Genomic DNA, 24,715 nt, shown 5'->3' with positions numbered 1-24,715 from the left:
ATACGGGGCTTTTAAGATCTGGAGAGGCAAAAAAATTCAAAAAAATCAAACTTACTAATGGCGCACCTACCTATGGTGCGCCGTTACTATCTTCCCGCCTTCAAAATTCAAAATAAATCAAAAAAATAAAAAAAAAGTTACTAATGACGCACCTGCCCATGGTGCGCCATTAGTATCTTCCCGCCTTCAAAATTCAAAATAAATCAAAAAAATAAAAAAAAGTTACTAATGACGCATCTGCCCATGGTGCGCCATTAGTATCTTCCCGCCTTCAAAATTCAAAATAAATCAAAAAAATAAAAATAAAGTTAGTAATGGCGCACCCGGTGCGCCATTACTATGCCATATATATGGCTGGGCGTGATCCTCTCCTCCACTCCACCTCTCCTCCACTCCATCTCCTCCTCTCATCCACTCCATCTTTCCTTCTCTCCTCCACCATACTACCCTCCTCCTCTCCGGCGACCTCCTCCTCCTCCTCTCCGGCGACCTCCTCCTCCTCCTCTCCGACGACCTCCTCCTCCCTCCTCTCCTCCCCTCCCCTCACGGTTTCTCCTCCCTCCTCTCCGGTGAGCTCCTCCTCCCTCCTCTCCGGTGAGCTCCTCCTCCCTCCTCTCCTCCCATCCCCTCATGGTTTCTCCTTCCTCCTCTCCGATGCTCCGGTGAACTCCTCTCGGGCGACCTCCTCCTCCTCCTCTCGGGCGAACTCCTCCTCCTCCTCTCCGGCGATGTAGGCGAGCGCCTCTCCGGTGACCTCCTCCTCCTCCTCTCCGGCGAACTCCTCTCCAGCAAAAGAACACGGCAAAAGAACGTTCAAGATTCAAAAACAGGAACAAAATTTGAAATAATATAGTGCCAATAAACGAGCAAAAAATGGGCAAAAAAATCACGATCCAGATCCAAATTCAAAATTCAAAAATAGCAATGGCGCACGGTGGGGGTTAGACGGTGCGCCACTACTATTTTCCCGCCTTCAAAATTCAAAAATACTAATGGCGCACCAGTGGCCTATACTAATGGTGCACCAGTGGCCTATACTAATGGCGCACCACTAGTGCGCCATTAGTAAAAATTACTAGTGGCGTGCTACTAATGGCGCACCGGTAATGCGCCATTAGTAGGCAAAACCGGTGCGCCATTAGTAGGCCTTTTCCTAGTAGTGTATAAAAGTATTTTTGCACCGAAACAAGGTATGGCGGCTGCCAGACCTTGCCCACTGGGGTCCTCCGCCAGTGCGGTGAGAGCAAGGCAGCGATTTGCGGTGACCTTGAAGCGGAGGGAGCATATGCAAGAAAGGATGTATTTTTGGAGTTACCATCCTCGGACCTTGCCTGGGAAATGTCTTGTTGTTGGTGCATACATAGTACCTGATGTGTGGCTTGTTGCGCCAAAACATGGCAAACAGGGCATCGACATGATACTCGTACAGTTTAACCTCATTGCCCCAGTAACCATGCTCCTCAAGCTGTCCAAAGTACTGGATCCCAACAGGTGTTCCTGCATTGCATTCGATTTAGGTGAGAACGAAATGAAGTTGCATATGGAATAGGCCTAAATATCATTTATTCTTTGGAGATAAAGCTTTAAGTTGGAGAAAAGTTGAGCTAAGGTCGAAAGCTATCCTAGATGAAACACATGAAGGTAAGTAACTAAGGAAACGATCAATCTTCACAAGCAGTTAGGTGGAAGTACAAAATAATAACTAATAACAGATCGTAAAAATCTGTGATCACTCCTTGTAAGTGATAAAGCTGAGAATATGTAAATGGTTTGACACAAGATTGATACGAACACTGGCTTTGTAAATTGTACCAGAAAGCCATACTCAAACCAATGAGTACAACAGAATAACAGATTTAAAATAATCTATCTTTCCTTTAGAAAGGTACCATATTATATTAGCTATGTGAGACTATATTATATTAGTTGAGCTAAGGTCTAGTCACCTCCACACGTTTGTAGTAGCCTTAATAGGAACTTCATAGTTGTTGACAACCACTGACAACTCATGCCAGCTGCTTATGAAAAGGATTTAGTAATTCAACAATATAAACCACTGGTCTGGATTATCCCAGTTCCAGTCTCAATTTGTGGTAGCATTCCATTAGTGTGAAAGTCAGTACTCTGTTTTCACAGGTTAACATCTTTATTATTTGTACCACATTTCCTGACTAAGGAATCAAAACAAGAAACAGCTGCCACAAAGCAAGTAAAAAAACATTAAAGTGTATTCCCTAAATGATAGCTTAGATAATATTGGGAGGAGAAAAAATCGAATACTTGTATGAGGGTAAGAACATACCATTTTCTCATATATTCTGGAGGGGTGTGTGTGCAAGGGTTGTGCTATAATTTTCCCCATCCCTGTTGTTTTCCATCAACCAAAGCATGAAAGATGAGGATCTCCATTTCTCATATATTCTGAGGGGTGTGTGTGCAAGGGTTGTGCTATAAATATATCCGTGATTTTGCTACAGAACTATGCATACGACTGCTGCATGCAATTAAACACTCCCATTATCTAAACATTATTGAGCAAGAGGGTGATGTTGATTCATGATATCGGATCAAAAGAGAAATACGATAAAATCATTCATGTAACAATCTCAGAGTTCATCCAATATTTTGGCTTGAACAAATAAAAATCAGAAACACATGATGAAAGTCCAAATATAAGTTTATTTATTCGACAAAATAGCTCTGAACAATTATATGTTCATAACATACATTCATGGATCGATAAGACTACAAATGTCAAACTACTTTCTTTGTAGTCTTCGTTCATCGCTCACATTTACGGATCCAAATTCAATCAATAAGTTTGTTATCTCTAGAGCCATTAATCCATAAACCACAAAGCACCTACAGTCAGATATACCATGACCGAGAGCATAATTAATCTAACTATATTGTCAAACACGTCAGGATGCAAAATCATAACTAAAACACAGAGGGCAACAAAAAGCAGGAACTGACTGACCTCGGTATTTGATAAACGCCATATTTGAGCGCTTCCTTTTTCCCATACTTCAAACAGGAAAGACCAGATTTTGCTGTAACAGTACACAAGTAAAAATCTTAACAATACAATAATTTAGTTTGATGTTTTATAATTTTTTTATAGAACCAAAACATCTCAAGCAGGCTCTAAGGAGCCCAGATCACTCATCAGTTTTACTGAATTTTAATAAAAGAGTCGACTATCTTAGCATGATTAATATACTTTCTTTGACCCATGCGCATAGACATTAATATAACTCCAGATTTTATACCACCCATTTTTATTTATAGTGATATGATTATAAAGTCATATCATTTGGCATGTGGCAGAATTTAATTAAACATACGAACTCACAATGATCTGACCTAAACAGAAGAGACAAGAAGAGGCGGCTGTTTATACGCTCACCAACATAGTTCTATATTTGTCCGTACCAAATATTGTTCTAGTAGTGTATTATGCTATGAAGCAGCTCATCGCTTTGTGCATATCTAGCATCTTCAAGAGTTTGCTATGGCCCACACGAGGCTACTACATCCCCTATATCATGCAGTGTGTTAGAATACTTCAGTACAAATGTATTTCTAGGTTACACACGATTGTTTTCTTGCAACTTCTAGTAATAATCTTGCAACCTAGTCTTTGAATAGTTAGCCCAAGATTTGGCACAAGGAGAATACCAAATATAGTCCTTCAAGTAAGTAATTTGCTTACAGATTGACTGGTTAACATCATACAATTGCACCGAAAGAAATAGCGTGCTATAGCGTGTAGAGAATTGTCTCGCTAAATAAATCAATGTACAATGCCTCGCGAATAGCATGATATAGCGCACTATAGTACGCTAATAGCGTATTTTCAAGGGCGATGCTATTTTCTGTAGCGCGCTATTTTTTTTCCTTTATTGCAATTATACCTAGGCAGGCTGCACCTACCATTTCTCCTGTATCTTATCTACAAGAACTTACCTGCCATTTGAACTCCGCTACTCAAAGTGATAAATAAACCTGCCACTAAGAAGATTATGGAGGCTAGTGCGAGGGTGGATGAGAAGCAAGAAATAAGAAAACCTGAACTTCATTTTCAGTTCATCTCTTTCTGTTCTTATATTTCAATAAGAGTTTCCATCTTATGCCGTATCAGTTTGGATCCACATTTGTCTGGTGCCTTCGCATATCACTGGTAATTCAGTAAATAAAAGGCTTGACAACATGTTCCGACAGACCTCTAATTCAGTAATGCACAAATGCGGCTACATCAGAGATCTTTAAGGGAAAAGGTAGAATAAAAGAAAAGGCAATGGTTTCAGTCTATTAAAATGGTTGCAGCACCACGCACACCATCGCAGATAATTGGCAAGAAATTCTCAATTCGACAAATAGAAAGAAATATATTTCATGCACCGAACAATATCATGAAGGTTGATCGCTCACGGCTTCAAAAAGTACTGAAAATCGTTCCATGGAAAGAGTGGATAACACGACATTGTTACTGCTCTGAACCGCATAGTCAGGTCTCTAAAAGCGTTCCAGCAGCAAAATTATCATATTTGCACTTTGCCAGCAATCATTTCCGATGGCAAAAATGAAGCACATCTAGAAGATCATGTAAAATATCTATCTGTTGGCCAATGCACTTTGGGATTATAGGAGCCCATTAGTATATTATGATCTTACTACAACTATTTAACCCACAACAAAATACACCAATCTATAAGCAATTGCAGCCAACAGCAAACTGAATCTCACCTGTAGCAGAAAAAGGCTTCGTACCTACTTGTGTTGTCCTTGACATGGCCTTGCAGGGCTCACTGGAGATGATTGAGCCATCACCATGACCAGACCTTACTATTTCTGCCTCTGTAGAATTCATGTTCCAGAGGGTAGCATCTTCAAATTCCCACCCTTCTAGCACCATCACATATCTGTTTTGGCTCTTCCAAAGCTCCATGGCCTACTGTGAGTGAGAGATCTATGAGCAAACTGGAAAGTGGTTTATCGTTTCATCCATATACAATGAGCACATGAGTAGGACATTATTATTATGGTATACTTGCTTTGCTATAGATGCTACATTTACGCATACTGGGCAATTTGGAACAATAACAGAGAAGAGGATTTTTTAGCTCACCTTCTGATTTCATGGTCGCTTTTCATGAGCTCGTCAAGAGTGAATTCAGCCTGCAAAAACAACCATGTATACTGAATCAGTCATTATTCACCGCCTCAGTAGAAATCTAGGTTAGTTTCCTAGAATAGATTGCTAAAACACCGCCTCAATGATTTTGGAAGCTCCATTTTTTATTAGTCACCAATTTTTTTAGAAAGCAATGACTTCGGATGTTCTTTACCTGATGTAGATTAACTGCTCCTTGCATTATCCATAAATGACAACGTAAATACAACAAGAGAACTACTTCATAACCGATAAAATGATGTGCAAAACATAGTCATTTCTCCCACAACAGGATCCCCAATCAAAAAAGATTATTCTTTATTCTTCGAGACAAAATTCGAATCTACTTACAAATTGAGCTAGTGAAAATCGAAAGAATGAAGAACTTGTAACGTGAAGAGCCGGTCATCGATTTGCACCTACGATCGTCGCGCTGTACTTATTGCTGAACTTCTTGTTGATGTACCTGCACACGAACCACCCAATCTACAAATTCCAAGACTGGGATTGGTAATCTGAAATTATAATAACACTATACCCTAAGACCTGATCACGTGTCTTTCAGAAAAAATGGCAATATAAGCCAATATGTCAGGATGGTCTTAAGTTGCACCACAAACAAAAAAGACCAAGCTACAAAAAAGACTTCATAGAGAAGAGATCCATATCCATAGTGTAACAAATTGGAAGAAGTTTGTATAAAAAATTAATCAACAATCATGTATACTGGACACCCTATCGCCATATCAACAAGTTTAATTCAGTTTAAGCTGTAAAAAGCTTGATCTTACCAATTATATACATGCTCTCATGTATCACCCTGCAATTTTACTCTCTTTAGTGGCATTGCAATAACATGCTACAACATCACTCCAATTAGACAATGGAAGAGGAAAGGAAAGACACTTGAAATTAGATATTAGAGAGAAGAAAAGAGAGCATGGGTGTCTTGAAGATCCAAATTAACATGCTACATTATCACACACAAAATGGAAAGCAACAGAGTAGCTCTGTGCATTCTAGTGTATGTATCAGTTCTGAACACAAAGTAATGTCACCAGTGAGGTGTATCAGTAATTTGTATTATCCCTTCTAATCAACAAGACATTGGGACCAACAACTTTAAATCTGTAATATAAAGGAAAGTAATCTAGAGAGCTAGTCATCTTGTCAATTCATCAACACTGATGGTGAGGTGAGTAATTCCTAAATTAAGAGTTGCACTTTTATATTGTGAATCAGAGTTTTGTATAAAGAAGGATGTTGTAGATCACATAAGAACTTGAAGGATTGTGTGATGCCAATTAGTATAGGTGCGGTGTCAAGCAACAAATGGCATATTAAACCTAGGAACCTATATATTCATCAAGTATTACCGTTTGGTGTGGTTCCAGAGTGGATCAAGTGGCATAGTTAAGAGTCTGCGTCTAGCAAATAAAAAGACAGAGCCTGAATACTTGATCTCTTATCACAGTGAATCTCGTAGTTAGTATGAAAATTTACTTTAGTATACTACTATTGCATCTAATGCATGTATGGATGCATGAAAATTTGTACTAATAAAGGAGCATTATCATATTTGTTTAGCAAGCAAACTGTGGTAATTATTGCAGCCAAACACTTCTGAATAAATTCAATGCCGGAGAGAGGTGTTACCTTCTTATCATTCGGGTAGCTGTCCTTGGGTAGCGTGAGGTAAAGGTATTTTTCCGAGGAGTCCTCGACCTGGTGCTCTGTGGTGAAGTATCGTGACGATGCAATTAGCAGTCAGACCCAACTGTAATTGGTGAAAACCTATACATCAAGTTAACAAATTATGAATGAATTAATAATTAACCATGCATGAACTTGTCAACCAAAAGAATACTACTGTACATGCATCCTTGGGAGTTCCTGCCTTTTTTCTCTCTTTCCACAAGAGGTGCTTGGACGATGAACTCGATATGCACAGCATATCAACACAAATATGCACTACAGAACTAATTCTCAGTTTGTACAACTATGGGTACTAATGACAGAAAACAATCAGCAATGACCGGGGAGTGACCAATATACAGATACCTAAGCACATTTGTTAACTCCAAAATTGCAGAACCTATTATCATATAAACAAAAACGATAGGAGAAAAACCATTTATACACTTACATAGTGCATACAGTCCTCTTAATTAATTAAAAAAGATCAACATGGTAACAATAGTGGGATTGATATCAAATATGCACACACTATGAAACAGTGCGATCTTTGCAGATATGGGCAGAAAGGGAGAGAGAGTGATGCAGATTAGAAGTGAAGCGGGGGAGAAGGACTGACAAAAGCTCACCTTGACACCAGACATCCCTTGATGACACTTTCATGCAGATCCATGACACTACTTCTCCTTGTCCGCATTGTCAACCTCTCCTTTGCCTTTAGCAGAGCACTATGCACATGCCTAATACAAGCAAGCTCGGTTAAATTAGTGGGTAACAATACCATCTTCTCCTCAGACTGCAGTAGATTACACAGCATTGGGACCGAGTCCATCACAAACTGGGAGCAATCTGCGGGGACCTTCTTGCAGGCATTTGCAACAGCTGAGTCAACAACCCTCTGAACCATCCAAGCACTCACCCAATTAGCGAATGCAGTAGATTCTTGGCACCAAAAGATCGAATTTCTGCAATTCTAACCTGAATACTTGCAGAGACAAAGTCCATGACAATATACTACCGGAATCGCCCCCTATGCCGCCTGAGTCCCGTCGGGATAGACCTATGCCGACGGCCCCCGTCGGCATAGGGCCGTCGGCAACATATGCGTCGGCACAGCCAGGGAGGCCGTCGGCATAGAAAAGCCGTCGGCATATATGATACGCCAACGGGGGCCGTACATCTATGCCGATGGCCCCGGCCGTCGGCAACTATCACGCCTAATGGCGGCCGCCGTCAAGTCTGCCCAACGACTGGTCGCCATGTGGCACCCCTATGCCGACGGCCCGTCGGCTTAGTCAAAAACTATGCCGACGGCTCGACCGTCGGCATAGGTGTGCCACGTGGCGACCAGCCGCTGCTCGTGGACCAGGGCTATGCCGACGGCTGGGCCGTCGGCATAGTTTGAAACTAAGCCGACGGCCAGGCCGTCGGCATAGTCCTTCATACAGAGCTCCCAGTAGCTGACACGTGGGCGCCTATGCCGATGGTCTAGCCGTCGGCACAGTTTTTAAACTAAGCCGACGGCTAGGCCGTTGGCATAGGTGCCACGTGTCAGCTACTGGGAGCTCACGCTAGCCCTATGCCGACGGCCTAGCCGTCGGCATAGTTTGCTTTTGCTTTTTTTTTCTTTTTTCTGTTTGTTTTCAAATCAATTCAATTCAAATAACAGCACATATCAGCAGATATATATGATGGGATAGACATATAAAACACAACGGGATATCATCCGGCACCATCACAACAATATATGCATAAGCATCTGTTGGGGAACGTAGTAATTTCAAAAAAATTCCTACGCACACGCAAGATCATGGTGATGCATAGCAACGAGAGGGAGAGTGTTGTCTACGTACCCTCGTAGACCGAAGCAGAAGCGTTGACGCAACGTAGAGGAAGTAGTCGTACGTCTTCCTGGTCCAACCGATCCAAACACCGTTACTCCGGCACCTCCGAGTTCTTCGCACACGTTCAGCTCGATGACGCTCCCCGGACTCCGATCCAGCAAAGTGTCGGGGAAGAGTTCCGTCAGCATGACGGCGTGGTGACGATCTTGATGTACTACTATCGCAGGGCTTCGCCTAAGCACCGCTACAATATTATCGAGGACTATGGTGGCAGGGGGCGCTGCACACGGCTAAGAATATGATCACGTGGATCAACTTGTGTTCCTCTGGGGTGCCCCTGCCTCCGTATATAAAGGCTCAAGGGGGGGGTGCGGCCGGTCTAGGAGAGGCGCGCCAGGAGGAGTCCTACTCCCGGAGGGAGTAGGACTCCCCCCCCCCAATCCTAGTTGGAATAGGATTCGCGAGGTGGAAAAGAGAGAGAGAGAGAAGGAGGGGGGCGCCGGCCCCCTCTCTCCTTGTCCTATTCGGACTAGGGGGGAGGGGCGCGCGGCCCAGCCCTGCCCGCCTCTCCTCTTCTTCCACTAAGGCCCATATAGCTCCCGGGGGGTTCCGGTAACCTCCCGGTACTCCGGTAAAATCCCGATTTCACCCGGAACACTTCTGATATCCAAACATAGGCTTCCAATATATCAATCTTTATGTCTCGACCATTTCGAGACTCCTCGTCATGTCCGTGATCACATCCGGGACTCCGAACAACCTTCGGTACATCAAAACGTATAAACTCATAATGTAACTGTCATCGAAACCTTAAGCGTGCGGACCCTACGGGTTCGAGAACAATGTAGACATGACCGAGACATGTCTCCGGTCAATAACCAATAGCGGGACCTGGATGCCCATATTGGTTCCTACATATTCTACGAAGATCTTTATCGGTCAGACCGCATAACAACATACGTTGTTCCCTTTGTCATCGATATGTTACTTGCCCGAGATTCGATCGTCGGTATCCAATACCTAGTTCAATCTCGTTACCGGCAAGTCTCTTTACTCGTTCTGTAATACATCATCCCGCAACTAACTCATTAGTTGCAATGCTTGCAAGGCTTAAGTGATGTGCATTACCGAGAGGGCCCAGAGATACCTCTCCGATGATCGGAGTGACAAATCCTAATCTCGAAATACGTCAACCCAACATGTACCTTTGGAGACACCTGTAGAGCACCTTTATAATCACCCAGTTACGTTGTGACGTTTGGTAGCACACAAAGTGTTCCTCCGGCACACGGGAGTTACATAATCTCATAGTCATAGGAACATGTATAAGTCATGAAGAAAGCAATAGCAACATACTAAACGATCGGGTGCTAAGCTAATGGAATGGGTCATGTCAATCAGATCATTCAACTAATGATGTCATCCCGTTAATCAAATAACAACTCTTTGTCCATGGTCAGGAAACATAACCATCTTTGATTAACGAGCTAGTCAAGTAGAGGCATACTAGTGACACTTTGTTTGTCTATGTATTCACACATGTATTATGTTTCCGGTTAATACAATTCTAGCATGAATAATAAACTTTTATCATGATATAAGGAAATAAATAATAACTTTATTATTGCCTCTAGGGCATATTTCCTTCAGTCTCCCACTTGCACTAGAGTCAATAATCTAGATTACACAGTAATTATTCTAACACCCATGGAGCTTTGGTGCTGATCATGTTTTGCTCGTGGAAGAGGCTTAGTCAACGGGTCTGCTACATTCAGCTCTGTATGTATCTTGCAAATCTCTATGTCTCCCACCTGGACTAGATCCCGGATGGAATTGAAGCGTCTCTTGATGTGTTTGGTTCTCTTGTGAAATCTGGATTCCTTTGCCAAGGCAATTGCACCAGTATTGTCACAAAAGATTTTCATTGGACCCGATGCACTAGGTATGACACCTAGATCGGATATGAACTCCTTCATCCAGACTCCTTCGTTTGCTGCTTCCGAAGCAGCTATGTACTCCGCTTCACATGTAGATCCCGCCATGACGCTTTGTTTAGAACTGCACCAACTGACAGCTCCACCGTTTAATGTAAACATGTATCCGGTTTGCGATTTAGAATCGTCCGGATCAGTGTCAAAGCTTGCATCAACGTAACCGTTTACAATGGGCTCTTTGTCACCTCCATATACGAGAAACATATCCTTAGTCCTTTTCAGGTATTTCAGGATGTTCTTGACCGCTGTCCAGTGATCCACTCCTGGATTACTTTGGTACCTCCTTGCTAGACTTATAGCAAGGCACACATCAGGTCTGGTACACAGCATTGCATACATGATAGAGCCTATGGCTGAAGCATAGGGAACATCTTTCATTTTCTCTCTATCTTCTGCAGTGGTCGGGTATTGAGTCTGACTCAACTTCACACCTTGTAACACAGGCAAGAACCCTTTCTTTGCTTGATCCATTTTGAACTTCTTCAAAATCTTATCAAGGTATGTGCTTTGTGAAAGTCCAATTAAGCGTCTTGATCTATCTCTATAGATCTTTATGCCTAATATGTAAGCAGCTTCACTGAGGTCTTTCATTGAAAAACTCTTATTCAAGTATCCCTTTATCCTATCCAGAAATTCTATATCATTTCCAATCAGTAATATGTCATCCACATATAATATCAGAAATGCTACAGAGCTCCCACTCACTTTCTTGTAAATACAGGCTTCTCCGAAAGTCTGTATAAAACCAAATGCTTTGATCACACTATCAAAGCGTTTATTCCAACTCCGAGAGGCTTGCACCATTCCATAAATGGATCGCTGGAGCTTGCACACTTTGTTAGCTCCCTTTGGATCGACAAAACCTTCCGGTTGCATCATATACAACTCTTCTTCCAGAAATCCATTCAGGAATGCAGTTTTGACATCCATCTGCCAAATTTCATAATCATAAAATGCGGCAATTGCTAACATGATTCGGACAGACTTAAGCATCGCTACGGGTGAGAAGGTCTCATCGTAGTCAACCCCTTGAACTTGTCGAAAACCTTTTGCGACAAGTCGAGCTTTGTAGACAGTAATATTACCGTCAGCGTCAGTCTTCTTCTTGAAGATCCATTTATTCTCAATTGCTTGCCGATCATCGGGCAAGTCAACCAAAGTCCATACTTTGTTCTCATACATGGATCCCATCTCAGATTTCATGGCTTCAAGCCATTTTGCGGAATCTGGGCTCACCATCGCTTCTTCATAGTTTGTAGGTTCATCATGATCTAGCAGCATGATTTCCAGAATAGGATTACCGTACCGCTCTGGCGCGGATCTCACTCTGGTTGATCTACGAGGTTCAGTAGTATCTTGTCCTGAAGTTTCATGATCATTATCATTAGCTTCCTCACTAATTGGTGTAGGTGTCGCAGAAACAGGTTTCTGTGATGTACTACTTTCCAATAAGGGAGCAGGTACAGTTACCTCATCAAGTTCTACTTTCCTCCCACTCACATCTTTCGAGAGAAACTCCTTCTCCAGAAAGTTTCCGAATTTAGCAACAAAAGTCTTGCCTTCGGATCTGTGATAGAAGGTGTATCAAATAGTTTCCTTTGGATATCCTATGAAGATACATTTCTCTGATTTGGGTTCGAGCTTATCAGGTTGAAGCTTTTTCACATAAGCATCGCAGCCCCAAACTTTCAGAAACGACAACTTTGGTTTCTTGCCAAACCATAGTTCATAAGGCGTCGTCTCAAGGGATTTTGATGGTGCCCTATTTAACGTGAATGCGGCTGTCTCTAAAGCATAACCCCAAAATGATAGCGGTAAATCAGTAGGAGACATCATAGATCGCACCATATCAAGTAAAGTACGATTACGACGTTCGGACACACCATTATGCTGTGGTGTTCCGGGTGGCGTGAGTTGCGAAACTATTCCGCATTGTTTCAAATGTACACCAAACTCATAACTCAAATATTCTCCTCCACGATCAGATCGTAGAAACTTTATTTTCTTGTTATGATGATTTTCATATTCACTCTGAAATTCTTTGAACTTTTCAAATGTTTCAGACTTATGTTTCATTAAGTAGATATACCCATATCTGCTTAAGTCATCTGTGAAGGTGAGAAAATAATGATATTCGCCATGAGCCTCAATATTCATCGGACCACATACATCTGTATGTATGATTTCCAACAAATCTGTTGCTCTCTCCATAGTACCGGAGAACGGTGTTTTAGTCATCTTGCCCATGAGGCACGGTTCGCAAGTACCAAGTGATTCATAATCAAGTGGTTCCAAAAGTCCATCAGTATGGAGTTTCTTCATGCGCTTTACACCGATATGACCTAAACGGCAGTGCCACAAATAAGTTGCACCATCATTATCAACTCTGCATCTTTTGGCTTCAACATTATGAATATGTGTGTCACTACTATCGAGATTCAATAAGAATAGACCACTCTTCAAGGGTGCATGACCATAAAAGATATTACTCATATAAATAGAACAACCATTATTCTCTGATTTAAATGAATAACCGTCTCGCATTAAACAAGATCAAGAAATAATGTTCATGCTCAACGCTGGCACCAAATAACAATTATTTAGGTCTAATACTAATCCCGAAGGTAGATGTAGAGGTAGCGTGCCGACCGCGATCACATCGACTTTGGAGCCGTTTCCCACGCGCATCATCACCTCGTCCTTTGCCAGTGCCCGCTTATTCCGTAGTCCCTGTTTCGAGTTGCAAATATTAGCAACAGAACCAGTATCAAATACCCAGGTGCTACTGCGAGCATTAGTAAGGTACACATCAATAACATGTATATCACATATACCTTTGTTCACCTTGCCATCCTTCTTATCCGCCAAATACTTCGGGCAGTTCCGCTTCCAGTGACCAGTCTGCTTGCAGTAGAAGCACTCAGTTTCAGGCTTAGGTCCAGACTTGGGTTTCTTCTCTTGAGCAGCAACTTGCTTGCTGTTCTTCTTGAAGTTCCCCTTCGTCTTCCCTTTGCCCTTTTTCTTGAAACTAGTGGTCTTGTTGACCATCAACACTTGATGCTCCTTTTTGATTTCTACCTCCGCAGCTTTCAGCATTGCGAAGAGCTCGGGAATAGTCTTATTCATCCCTTGCATATTATAGTTCATCACGAAGCTCTTGTAGCTTGGTGGCAGTGATTGGAGAATTCTGTCAATGACGCAATCATCTGGAAGATTAACTCCCATCTGAATCAAGTGATTATTATACCCAGACATTTTGAGTATATGCTCACTAACAGAATTGTTCTCCTCCATCTTGCAGCTATAGAACTTATTGGAGACTTCATATCTCTCGATCCGGGCATTTGCTTGAAATATCAACTTCAACTCCTGGAACATCTCATATGCTCCATGACGTTCAAAACGTCATTGAAGTCCCGATTCTAAGCCGTAAAGCATGGCACACTGAACTATCGAGTAGTCATCAGCTTTGCTCTGCCAGACGTTCATAACATCTGGTGTTGCTCCAGCAGCAGGCCTGGCACCCAGCGGTGCTTCCAGGACGTAATTCTTCTGTGCAGCAATGAGGATAATCCTCAAGTTACGGACCCAGTCCATGTAATTGCTACCATCATCTTTCAACTTTGCTTTCTCAAGGAACGCATTAAAATTCAACGGAACAACAGCACGAGCCATGTATCTACAATCAACATAAACAAGCAAGATACTATCAGGTACTAAGTTCATGATAAATTTAAGTTCAATTAATCAAATTACTTAAAGTGTTGGACCTCTAAGTGATCACGTGATCCAAATCAACTAAACCATGTCCGATCATCACGTGAGATGGAGTAGTTTCATTGGTGAACATCACTATGTTGATCATATCTACTATATGATTCACGCTCGACCTTTCGGTCTCCGTGTTCCGAGGCCATATCTGCATATGCTTGGCTCGTCAAGTATAACCTGAGTATTCCGCGTGTGCAACCGTTTTGCACCCGTTGTATTTGAACGTAGAGCCTATCACACCCGATCATCACGTGGTGTCTCAGCACGAAGAACTTTCACAACGGTGCATATTCAGGGAGAACACTTCTTGATAATTTTAGTGAGAGATCATCTTATAATGCTACCGTCAATCAAAGCAAGATAAGATGCATAAAAGATAAACATCACATGCAATCAATATAAGTGATATGATATGGCCATCATCATCTTGTGCCTGTGATCTCCATCTCCGAAGCACCGTCATGATCACCATCGTCACCGGCGCGACACCTTGATTTCCATCGTAGCATCGTTGTCGTCTCGCCAATCTTATGCTTCCACGACTATCGCTACCGCTTAGTGATAAAGTAAAGCATTACAGCGCGATTGCATTGCATACAATAAAGCGACAACCATATGGCTCCTGCCAGTTGCCGATAACTCGGTTACAAAACGTGATCATCTCATACAATAAAATTTAGCATCATGTCTTGACCATATCACATCACAACATGCCCTGCAAAAACAAGTTAGACGTCCTCTACTTTGTTGTTGCAAGTTTTACGTGGCTGCTACGGGCTTAAGCAAGAACCAATCTTACCTACACATCAAAACCACAACGATAGTTTGTCAAGTTGGTGCTGTTTTAACCTTCGCAAGGACCGGGCGTAGCCACACTTGGTTCAACTAAAGTTGGAGAAACTGTCACCCACAAGCCACCTATGTGCAAAGCACGTCGGGAGAACCGGTCTCGCGTAAGCGTACGCTTAATGTCGGTCCGGGCCGCTTCGTCCAACAATACTGCCGAACCAAAGTATGACATGTTGGTAAGCAGTATGACTTATATCGCCCACAACTCACTTGTGTTCTACTCGTGCATATAACATCAACACATAAAACCTAGGCTCGGATGCCACTGTTGGGGAACGTAGTAATTTCAAAAAATTTCCTATGCACACGCAAGATCAAGGTGATGCATAGCAACGAGAGGGGAGAGTGTTTTCTACGTACCCTCGTAGACCGAAGCGGAAGCGTTGACGCAACGTAGAGGAAGTAGTCGTACGTCTTCCCGGTCCAACCGATCCAAGCACCGTTACTCCGGCACCTCCGAGTTCTTGGCACACGTTCAGCTCGATGACGCTCCCCGGACTCCGATCCAGCAAAGTGTCGGGGGAAGAGTTCCGTCAGCACGACGGTGTGGTGACGATCTTGATGTACTACTATCGCAGGGCTTCGCCTAAGCACCGCTACAATATTATCGAGGACTATGGTGGCAGGGGGCGCCGCACACGGCTAAGAATATGATCACGTGGATCAACTTGTGTTCCTCTGGGGTGCCCCTGCCTCCGTATATAAAGGCTCAAGGGGGGGTGCGGCCGGCCTAGGAGAGGCGCGCCAGGAGGAGTCCTACTCCCGACTCCCCCCCCCCCAATCCTAGTTGGAATAGGATTCGCGAGGTGGAAAAGAGAGAGAGAAAAGGAGGGGGCGCCGGCCCCCTCTCTCCTTGTCCTATTCGGACTAGGGGGGAGGGGCACGCGGCCCAGCCCTGGCCGCCTCTCCTCTTCTTCCACTAAGGCCCACTAAGGCCCATATAGCTCCCGGGGGGTTCCGGTAACCTCCCGGTACTCCGGTAAAATCCCGATTTCACCTGGAACACTTCCGATATCCAAACATAGGCTTCCAATATATCAATCTTTATGTCTCGACCATTTCGAGACTCCTCGTCATGTCCGTGATCACATCCGGGACTCCGAACAACCTTCGGTACATCGAAACGTATAAACTCATAATGCAACTGTCATCGAAACCTTAAGCGTGCGGACCCTACGGGTTCGAGAACAATGTAGACATGATCGAGACATGTCTCCGGTCAATAACCAATAGCGGGACCTGGATGCCCATATTGGTTCCTACATATTCTACGAAGATCTTTATCGGTCAGACCGCATAACAACATATGTTGTTCCCTTTGTCATCGGTATGTTACTTGCCCGAGATTCGATCGTCGGTATCCAATACCTAGTTCAATCTCGTTACCGGCAAGTCTCTTTACTCGTTCCGTAATACATCATCCCGCAACTAACTCATTAGTTGCAATGCTTGCAAGGCTTAAGTGATGTTCATTACCGAGAGGGCCCAGAGATACCTCTCCGACGATCGGAGTGACAAATCCTAATCTCGAAATACGTCAACCCAACATATACCTTTGGAGACACCTGTAGAGCACCTTTATAATCACCCAGTTATGTTGTGACATTTGGTAGCACACAAAGTGTTTCTCCGGCACACGGGAGTTACATAACCTCATAGTCATAGGAACATGTATAAGTCATGAAGAAAGCAATAGCAACATACTAAACGATCGGGTGCTAAGCTAATGGAATGGGTCATGTCAATCAGATCATTCAACTAATGATGTCATCCCGTTAATCAAATAACAACTCTTTGTCCATGGTCAGGAAACATAACCATCTTTGATTAACGAGCTAGTCAAGTAGAGGCATACTAGTGACACTCTGTTTGTCTATGTATTCACACATGTATTATGTTTTCGGTTAATACAATTCTAGCATGAATAATAAACTTTTATCATGATATAAGGAAATAAATAATAACTTTATTATTACCTCTAGGGCATATTTCCTTCAGCATCATCACACACAAGTCTCTAAATGAACATCATCACAACCAACATAAGCATAAGCATATAGAGAAGCACACACGTCATCTAAATGATCATCACCACACACAAGTCATCTCAAGCATCATCACCACACACAAGGATCATCGAGCACCGCGGAGGTCGTCACCGCCAAGACGGCCGAAGCCCAGGTCGTCACTGCTAGCGGTAGCGCTACCGCCAAGACCGCCTCCGCCTCCACCTCCGCCTCCGCCTCCGTGGATCGGAGTGGTCGGGCTCCGTGTCTCCGGAGTGCTGCGAAGACCACCGCCAACGGTAGATCCACCTGTTCCCTGGATGTTGAAAAGACATATGCACGAGATATATGACTGTGTTGAAAGGCATGACATGCTTTGGGTGAATAGATTGGGGATGAACTAACCAGTGAGGGGCCAGCGTTCTGTGCCACAAACTCCTCAAATCTCAAAAGCACTGGTTGTGCTAGAGGGCATTGTGCTGGAGGGAACTGAGGACACCTGCCGGCGGCCTATCCTGAAAAGCCTGCTGCATCTGGCTATCCCTCTGCACTTGGTGTTCATAAAGCCTCTAATGCCATGCCATGGTCTCCTGGCGTGTGTACTCCAGGTAGGCCTACGGTATGACATGATGGAACTCATAAAACTACTAAATGCGGAAAATAAAGTGAGCAATGAAGATAAGAGGGAAAATACTTACAGATTGTTGCTCCTGAAAGAGGGACTGTGTACTGGTCACTGGCTGGCTCGTGCGCTGGCTCAGGCTCGGGTCGATCCGACGAAGCTGTGTGTAAGAGATACTAGGAGTGATCACAGCATCGAGAACCGCCTCCCGACCGTGCTCCTTGGGCCCCATCCTCACCACCGCCATGTCGTCCAGAGGCGCCGCAATGGGGTCAGGTGTGTCAGGATGTAACTTCAGATACGCTTCGGAGTAGGCCTTCTTCCTCCCTGCGGTCTTCTTGCCGTAGTACTTGGGCTCGCCAGGCTTGGGGTCCTTCCGCGTATGGGCGATCTCCCACGCCTGCATGTGTGAGAGCGACCGCTTCAGTTTCTCCTCCTGCACCACCAAACAGAGGTTAGTCATACATAAGAAAGTGATGGTAAATAGAAGAAGAAGAATGTTTAATGGGGTTAGTCATACATTAACTGCCTTGTGGAGATAGTGGTTTCGGTTTCCCTGAGCATGTACTCCCTCCGTCCCTCGGTTAGCCTTATTTTTGGTTCTCATAGCCGCCCAGGCTCCAGCCTCATCACACCAAAGATCCACCAATGCCGCCCATGACTCGTCTTTTCCATAACACCAATTTGGACACACCTACATAATAAAAGCATAATGGCATGTAGGTGTGTCCAAATTGGTGTTATGGAAGCATAAAGCATAAAGCATAATGTACCATAAGGTAATGAAAGCATAATATATGAAAAATCTTTTATACTTACCGCCAAGAACTCGGGCCTCTCCAAGGTAATGCCCATCCTCCGCGCTTCTTCCTTGGTCATCTTCACACCAAGATAGTCGTGGTAGTATGTGGAGATGGCCACATAGCGCACCTCGTACTGCATCTGGTGGGCCTTCTTCTTGCATTGGCGCAGCACGATCTGGTCCGCTCTAGCCCTCTGCTCCGGAAGAACTCGATAGAATTTCTACAATCATGCATGAAACAAGAATGGAAGAAGCCATGAGTTAAATCATTTTCATGAAACTAGAATGGACTTGTTCTTCTGAAGAGAACTCACCCAGAAAGTAGTGATCACGGCCTTGGCATGGGTCTCATGGTCCGCGTGGCAGGCCGCTTCCCAGTGGTCCCAGCTCGTGGCCAAAACCCGACGAGCCGGCTGCCTAACTGGATCCGGGCAGTACAACCCCGGCCAGTATAACTTCAGCAAGACGGTGATGAGGCCGTTGGGAATACAGACCCCTTTAGAATATATCCAGTTGCTCCAAAAGAATGAACTATTAGCATGTGACAAGCAAAATAAATAACAACCGGAATAAGCATGTGACAAGCAAAATAATGAACCACTTACTCTTTTCCCGTGGGCTCAATGAGCCACTTTTGCTCCTCAGTAGCCGGAACCTGCTTTGGTAGCTCTGCGTTACCATGCAGCCACCCCTTCTTGTCAACCCCCTTCCCGTCACCACCATCATCCCCGCCACCACCCTCCTCCTCGCCTGCATCCCCCTCCCCAACCTCCTCCTCCTCCACCACCACCACCTCCTCCTCCTCCCTAGAGTGTACCTCACTAGAGGAGGGTACCTCACTAGAGGAGGGCCTCGAAGACAACACCCCTAAGTCGGTGAGGGTGCGCTCTTTCTGGCCGCGACCCCCTGTAGTGGCTCTCCCCCCAGCACCTCGTCCTCTAGAGGCTCTCCCCCCGCCCCCTCCTCCTCTAGGGGTACCTCTCCCTCGACCTCCCTGTGAGGAGTCATCGTCAAGTAGCCGAGGGGGAGGATTATGTGCTCGACCACTCCGACTAGGCAGGCCAACGACCTTGCGTAGGAAACCCACGCCGTCGGCCTTCCCCTTGCCCATGTTCCACAAACCTGCATTGAAAAGAGAAAAAACAATTAGTAAATTAATGAGATGAAGGAAAAGGCATGATAATAAACACATTAATAAAAATGCATAAAAAGGCATTTTCCTAAACTATAGAAAAAATACTTGAAACGTACATCTGCTAGAACCCATATGAATCATCACTGTTGTAACCTCTTTCTCGGTCCGTCTCATCATCACTATCAATCATATTATCTTCGTTGTCCGATGGAGGTGGAGGCTCTTCCTCGTCGTCAGCATCTTCGTTTAACTTTTCTAGCATAAGTATGTCATTTTCATTGACAATGGTCTCACCATCATTCCGTGCATCGTCGACATTTGGGTCCACATCATCATCACCCAATGGTCTAGCGTCATCGTTTCTAACCACATCATCATCATCATCATCAGGTTGCTCTTGATAGAACACTCCCTCGTATGTCATGGGGTTAATGTTGTAGTAATCGTCTTCATTCGGGTCTGGTAGCTTACCATGTGGCGACACCTTGAACACAACTTCCCAACCCTTTAGATACACTTTCTGGCATGCGTAAGGCAGATAATATACTTGTGTAGCTTGGGTAGCCGCAATGAAGAGATCGGCTCCAGCATAGACGGTTGATGGTTTAACTTCGACCAAACCAATGGAAGGCGTATGTTTTAGCCCCTCCCGCGGATCGAACCATCGGCATTTGAACACAGGCAGACTTAGGGTCTCACGCCCCTGGCGGAATTTAACCTCGTATATATTTTGTACCCTTCCGTAGTAGTCTACTGAATTTTGACTGGGGGTGTACACTACAGTATTTATAGTTTTGGGATCGGGGCGGCTGTTTTGGTGCTCCTCTGTATGGAAGCGATACCCATTCACATCATAATTTTTACATGTCATGACGGCAGGGTCAAAACCCATGGAAACCCATCTCAATTCATCATCCATAGATATGTTCGGATCTTTTCCCTACAAGTATAATGGAAATTGTTGCATGCATTAGTTCGGTTAACTAATAAATGTTGAAGTAGGTATTTAATAGGGGAGTGTGGGAAATTACTTTCTCCATGAACCAAGCAACAAAATTTTTACGTCCAGGGTTTCCATGACGGAGAAGAGTAAGTGCCTCCGCCTCAGTAGGAGGATTCACTCCCGTCCATTCCTCTTGAACGAAATCACTAAAAAAAGATAAGCGGTGTTAGACCGGGACTAAGTGAACATGAAACATGATGATGTGGAAGACATAAAGGAATGGTGTATTGGTATTACCTCATCCACACTTCCTCAACTTCCTTGATGTTGTGCAAGATATAGAACATGAGGTCCTCCCACTCTTGTCGTGGCATGTTATAAGATTTCGAGGCCCCAGCCCTCCCACCTTGTGCACATTCTGTAGTATTAGTAAGAGGAGGAAGGGTTGAGTATCTTTGAACTCGGTGTGAGATATCGCATTATTCAAGCTGGATGAAATTCTTTCCAGATAAAAACCTAAAATGGAGGGGTTGGGGCTTTGGCTCCAGTCTCAAACTCTATCTTGTGGTAGACTGCCCTCCTAGGGAGCGCTTGGGCACCTAACTTGTGGGGCATGACATCCCAAATCCATCATTTACATTAGGAGGCCATCGGATTGTTCAGCGTGCCCATGCGGATCCCTACCAATGTCCTAGACTACAAGTTCGACAAACTTCCGGCTTGGGTCAGGATACAAAGTTACCCGGGATGGGCTTGCCCTCTGGATCACGCTGGGTCCTTGCTTGTTCCAACGTCATGCTAGGAATGTATCACGTGCCCATGCAAATCAGCACATGAACAATACAGAGTACTTTGTTTCCAAAAACAATACAGAGAACAAGACCACAAGAAAACAATTTACAAGAACGACTTTTAGGCAGCAGCATCTGGACAACAGGCTTAAAAGCTTCCAGAAAAATGATAGCACAGAGACGCAATGAAGGAGGAGCTTGGTGCACTTCAGAAGAACAAGACGTGGGATCTTCTTCCACTCCCAACAGGAAAAAGAGCAGTTGGATGCAAATGGGTGTTCACCGCCAGCTCGCCAAATTCGTCGATCGAATCGGGCGCCCCGGAACGTCGAATGAAAGTGGTCTTTCTACAACCCTATTTATATGATTTTTAGGGCCCCTTTCCCCCTATCCCTCCCTTATGTTTAGGAGCGGGATCTGCCCAAGAACGAACGAGCTTGTTTTCACTATTTTTGTTTGTAGTTTTCCAGTAATTCTAGATACATGTTTGAAATTTTGGGTCTTGCGAAAGGTTACACCACCTATAGGTTCTGTATTACAGGCCAATCCTACTCCACTAGTACCAATAGGCGGCATAGGGGCTTGTTGAGACCATAGATCGCTTTGCGTAAAGGACAGACAAGAGAAGAAGTCAGAAGGGCAGGTTCTCTTTCATCCATCTTTTCTAGGTGCGCATCTCCATCTACTAAAAGTAGGGGTGGTTGCCATAGATAGATTGGGTCATTCGTAACCTGAAGCATGGGAGAAGGAAAAAGAAGTATACAAGGGGTGCGTAGTTGGTATATGTACGGTATAGACCTTTCTTTGTGAATAGCTAGTTCAGTTACAAGGGTGTATACAAAGGTCTGCTTATAGGTTGAAAAAGCCTGTAGAGATAGCCTAGATAGCCAAGAAGACAAACGAGTGCTTTCAACAATAAGCAATACCCGAGCTTCCTTCTACCAACCAGGATTCCGATACCAATTCCAATCTGGCACAGCACAAGGAAGTAGCGCACCAGAAGAACCAATACGAGAACCCTTCCTTCCAGCCCTTTCCTGTCCGTCCCGACCGGCAGCAGTTGGGTCTCCCCATCTCTCCTCAACTTCCCCGGTCTTCGGCCCGAGCTGTATGAGGCAGAAACTTTATGTATTCCTCTATCCGTAGAGTACATTGAATGTACAGGAATGGCTATAACAGAGTTTCTGTTATTCGTATTAACAGCTACTCTAGGGGGAATGTTTTTATGTCGTGCTAACGATTTAATAACTATCTTTGTAGCTCCAGAATGTTTCCTTGCCTTTCAGTTTATTTCCCGCGATCCTAATCTTTAGTTCCACTTCTGACTGGATGGGAGAAGACCCTCCAAGGTGAGCTGGTTTCGGCCTTCTTTGTGAGCAGCTCCTAACTCGCTCGACGGGGTATGATCGCTACTGTTGCGATCTGAAGTTCATAGAATCTCTAGCGTCTCTTTGTTCGTAACAAATGAGTAACTTAACTACTAATGTGACGAATAGTGCCAGGCGTAGTGTATCACTGGAATTCGATCAGTCTGTTGTGTGTTTCCCAATTGCTCATCCAAACCATCATTTCTTTCTTCCATCCCGGAACGGAGATCTGACCCAAGGAAGGAATTGCCTTCTTTCTCATGCCAACCAGATGGATGCGGTCTGGACCCCTACGAGTGAGCAGAAAAGGGATGAGGAAAGAGCGTTGAATAGATCGAGCCTGGGTTGATACTTGGGCTCTTCTATATTGTATCGAGGCACCTTGTTATGCAGATGGGGAACGTGGTCTGGATAGTATGATGTCCTGAGGTCTGACACCTCCTCTAGGATAACTGCCTCAGCTATGGAAGCTTCAATCTTAGCTTTGTTTCCACATTTCCGTCGGAGATGCTTGTTCTGCCTCTCAGGGCCGTACTGCCAGCGATTTTGCACAGGGCCCCCCAACAATACCTCGTTCGCAAGGTGCAGAATGAGATGTGTCATCGGAGTAAAGAAGCCTGGCGGAAAGATCTTCTCTAGCTTGACTATCAACTCCGGTGCCTTCTTATGCAATTTTTCAATCACCTCTTTACTTACTTCTTTAGCAAAGAGCGTGCGGAAGAAATGGCTAAGCTCAGCAAACACTCGCCAGACATGCTCGGGGACATAGCCTCGAACCATCACCGGCATTATCCGCTCAATCCATACATGGTAGTCATGACTCTTCAGGCCGGTCACTTTGCCCGTTGAAAGATTGACTCCCTTACTTATATTCGATGCATAACCATCGGTGAACTTCAAAATTTGTTTCATCCAGATAAGTACTTCTTTTTTTTTGGCGGTTTAAGGACAAAGTCAGCATCTGGCTTGAACCAGTTTTTTCGACCGCCTGTGGGAGGCTTCATGTTCAGGCGTGGTCTATCACAAATTCTCTGTTGATCGGCTCTAGCTTTTACGTTATCCTTCGTCTTATCAGGAATGTTGAGGATCGTGTGGAAAAGGGACTCTGCCACATTCTTTTCGGTGTGCATCACATCAATATTGTAAGGAAGTTTGAGGTCCTTGAAATAGGGAAGCTGCGAGAAGGGGGTAATGTGCGTCCAGTTGTGCGTCTCACTATATCCCTCGAAGCCTTTGGCTTTGGCTTTGCCTTTGCCTTTGACTTTAGGCTTGAGAGCTTTTAGCTGAGCAAGAACATCTGCCCCCGAAAATGTTGGAATCTCGGTTACTTCATGAACAACCCGGCCTTTCGTGAAGTTCTTCTTGTCTTCCCTGTCTGGATGGTCTGGAGGGAGGAACTATCGATGCAGGTCAAAGGCTACATACTTGCCACCCTTACTCAGCCAAATCATTCGCAGAGCATGCATGCACACTGGGCATGGCATCTTACCACTTGTACACCATCCATAGAATAGAGCATAGCCGGGAAAGTCATGCATGCAATAGTGCAACCAAACTTTCATCAAGAAATTTCTCTGCAGATCCCGGTCATATGTCAACCTCGGAAAGTACCAAGAATGGTGCAAAGCATCCACAAGCGGCTGCATAAACACACCCAATTGCTTCCCCAGGTAGTCAGGCCCCGGAATGATGAGCGACAAGAACATGGTCTTCCGTTGCA

General features: G+C 44.3%; 1 protein-coding gene and 1 long non-coding RNA gene across 2 annotated transcripts; both read right to left on the bottom strand.

Moving 5' to 3' along the window:
- Positions 1 to 1,240: 1,240 nt before the first annotated feature.
- On the bottom strand, positions 1,241 to 5,812 carry LOC125520992. The gene is made up of 4 exons (XR_007288955.1): positions 5,528 to 5,812; positions 5,132 to 5,181; positions 4,774 to 4,954; positions 1,241 to 1,497 (listed from the first exon to the last, which is right to left on the bottom strand). It is a non-coding gene; the product is annotated as an uncharacterized LOC125520992 (long non-coding RNA).
- A 12,036-nt stretch (positions 5,813 to 17,848) lies between these two features.
- LOC125525091 lies at positions 17,849 to 18,389 on the bottom strand. Its single transcript, XM_048690118.1, has 2 exons — positions 18,034 to 18,389; positions 17,849 to 17,949 (listed from the first exon to the last, which is right to left on the bottom strand). The coding sequence occupies exons 1-2, from the start codon at positions 18,361 to 18,363 to the stop codon at positions 17,905 to 17,907; spliced, it is 375 nt and encodes a 124-aa protein (XP_048546075.1). The 5' UTR covers positions 18,364 to 18,389; the 3' UTR covers positions 17,849 to 17,904.
- Positions 18,390 to 24,715: the final 6,326 nt, after the last annotated feature.

Source organism: Triticum urartu, chromosome 7 (assembly GCF_003073215.2).
Source record: "Triticum urartu cultivar G1812 chromosome 7, Tu2.1, whole genome shotgun sequence".
NCBI classification, from domain to species: Eukaryota; Viridiplantae; Streptophyta; class Magnoliopsida; order Poales; family Poaceae; genus Triticum; species Triticum urartu.
The sequence above is the reverse complement of the archived record's forward strand: the minus strand, read 5'-3'. Positions and strand labels throughout refer to the sequence as shown.

Bases quoted from the DNA above. Each gene is read 5' to 3' on its own strand.
- LOC125525091 (XM_048690118.1), bottom strand. From the start codon at position 18,363: ATGCAGGCGTGGGAGATCGCCCATACGCGGAAGGACCCCAAGCCTGGC. The intron at 17,950-18,033 runs GTAAGTATTTTC...GTCATACCGTAG, and splicing joins TCTTTCAGGAGCAACAATCT to GCCTACCTGGAGTACACACG.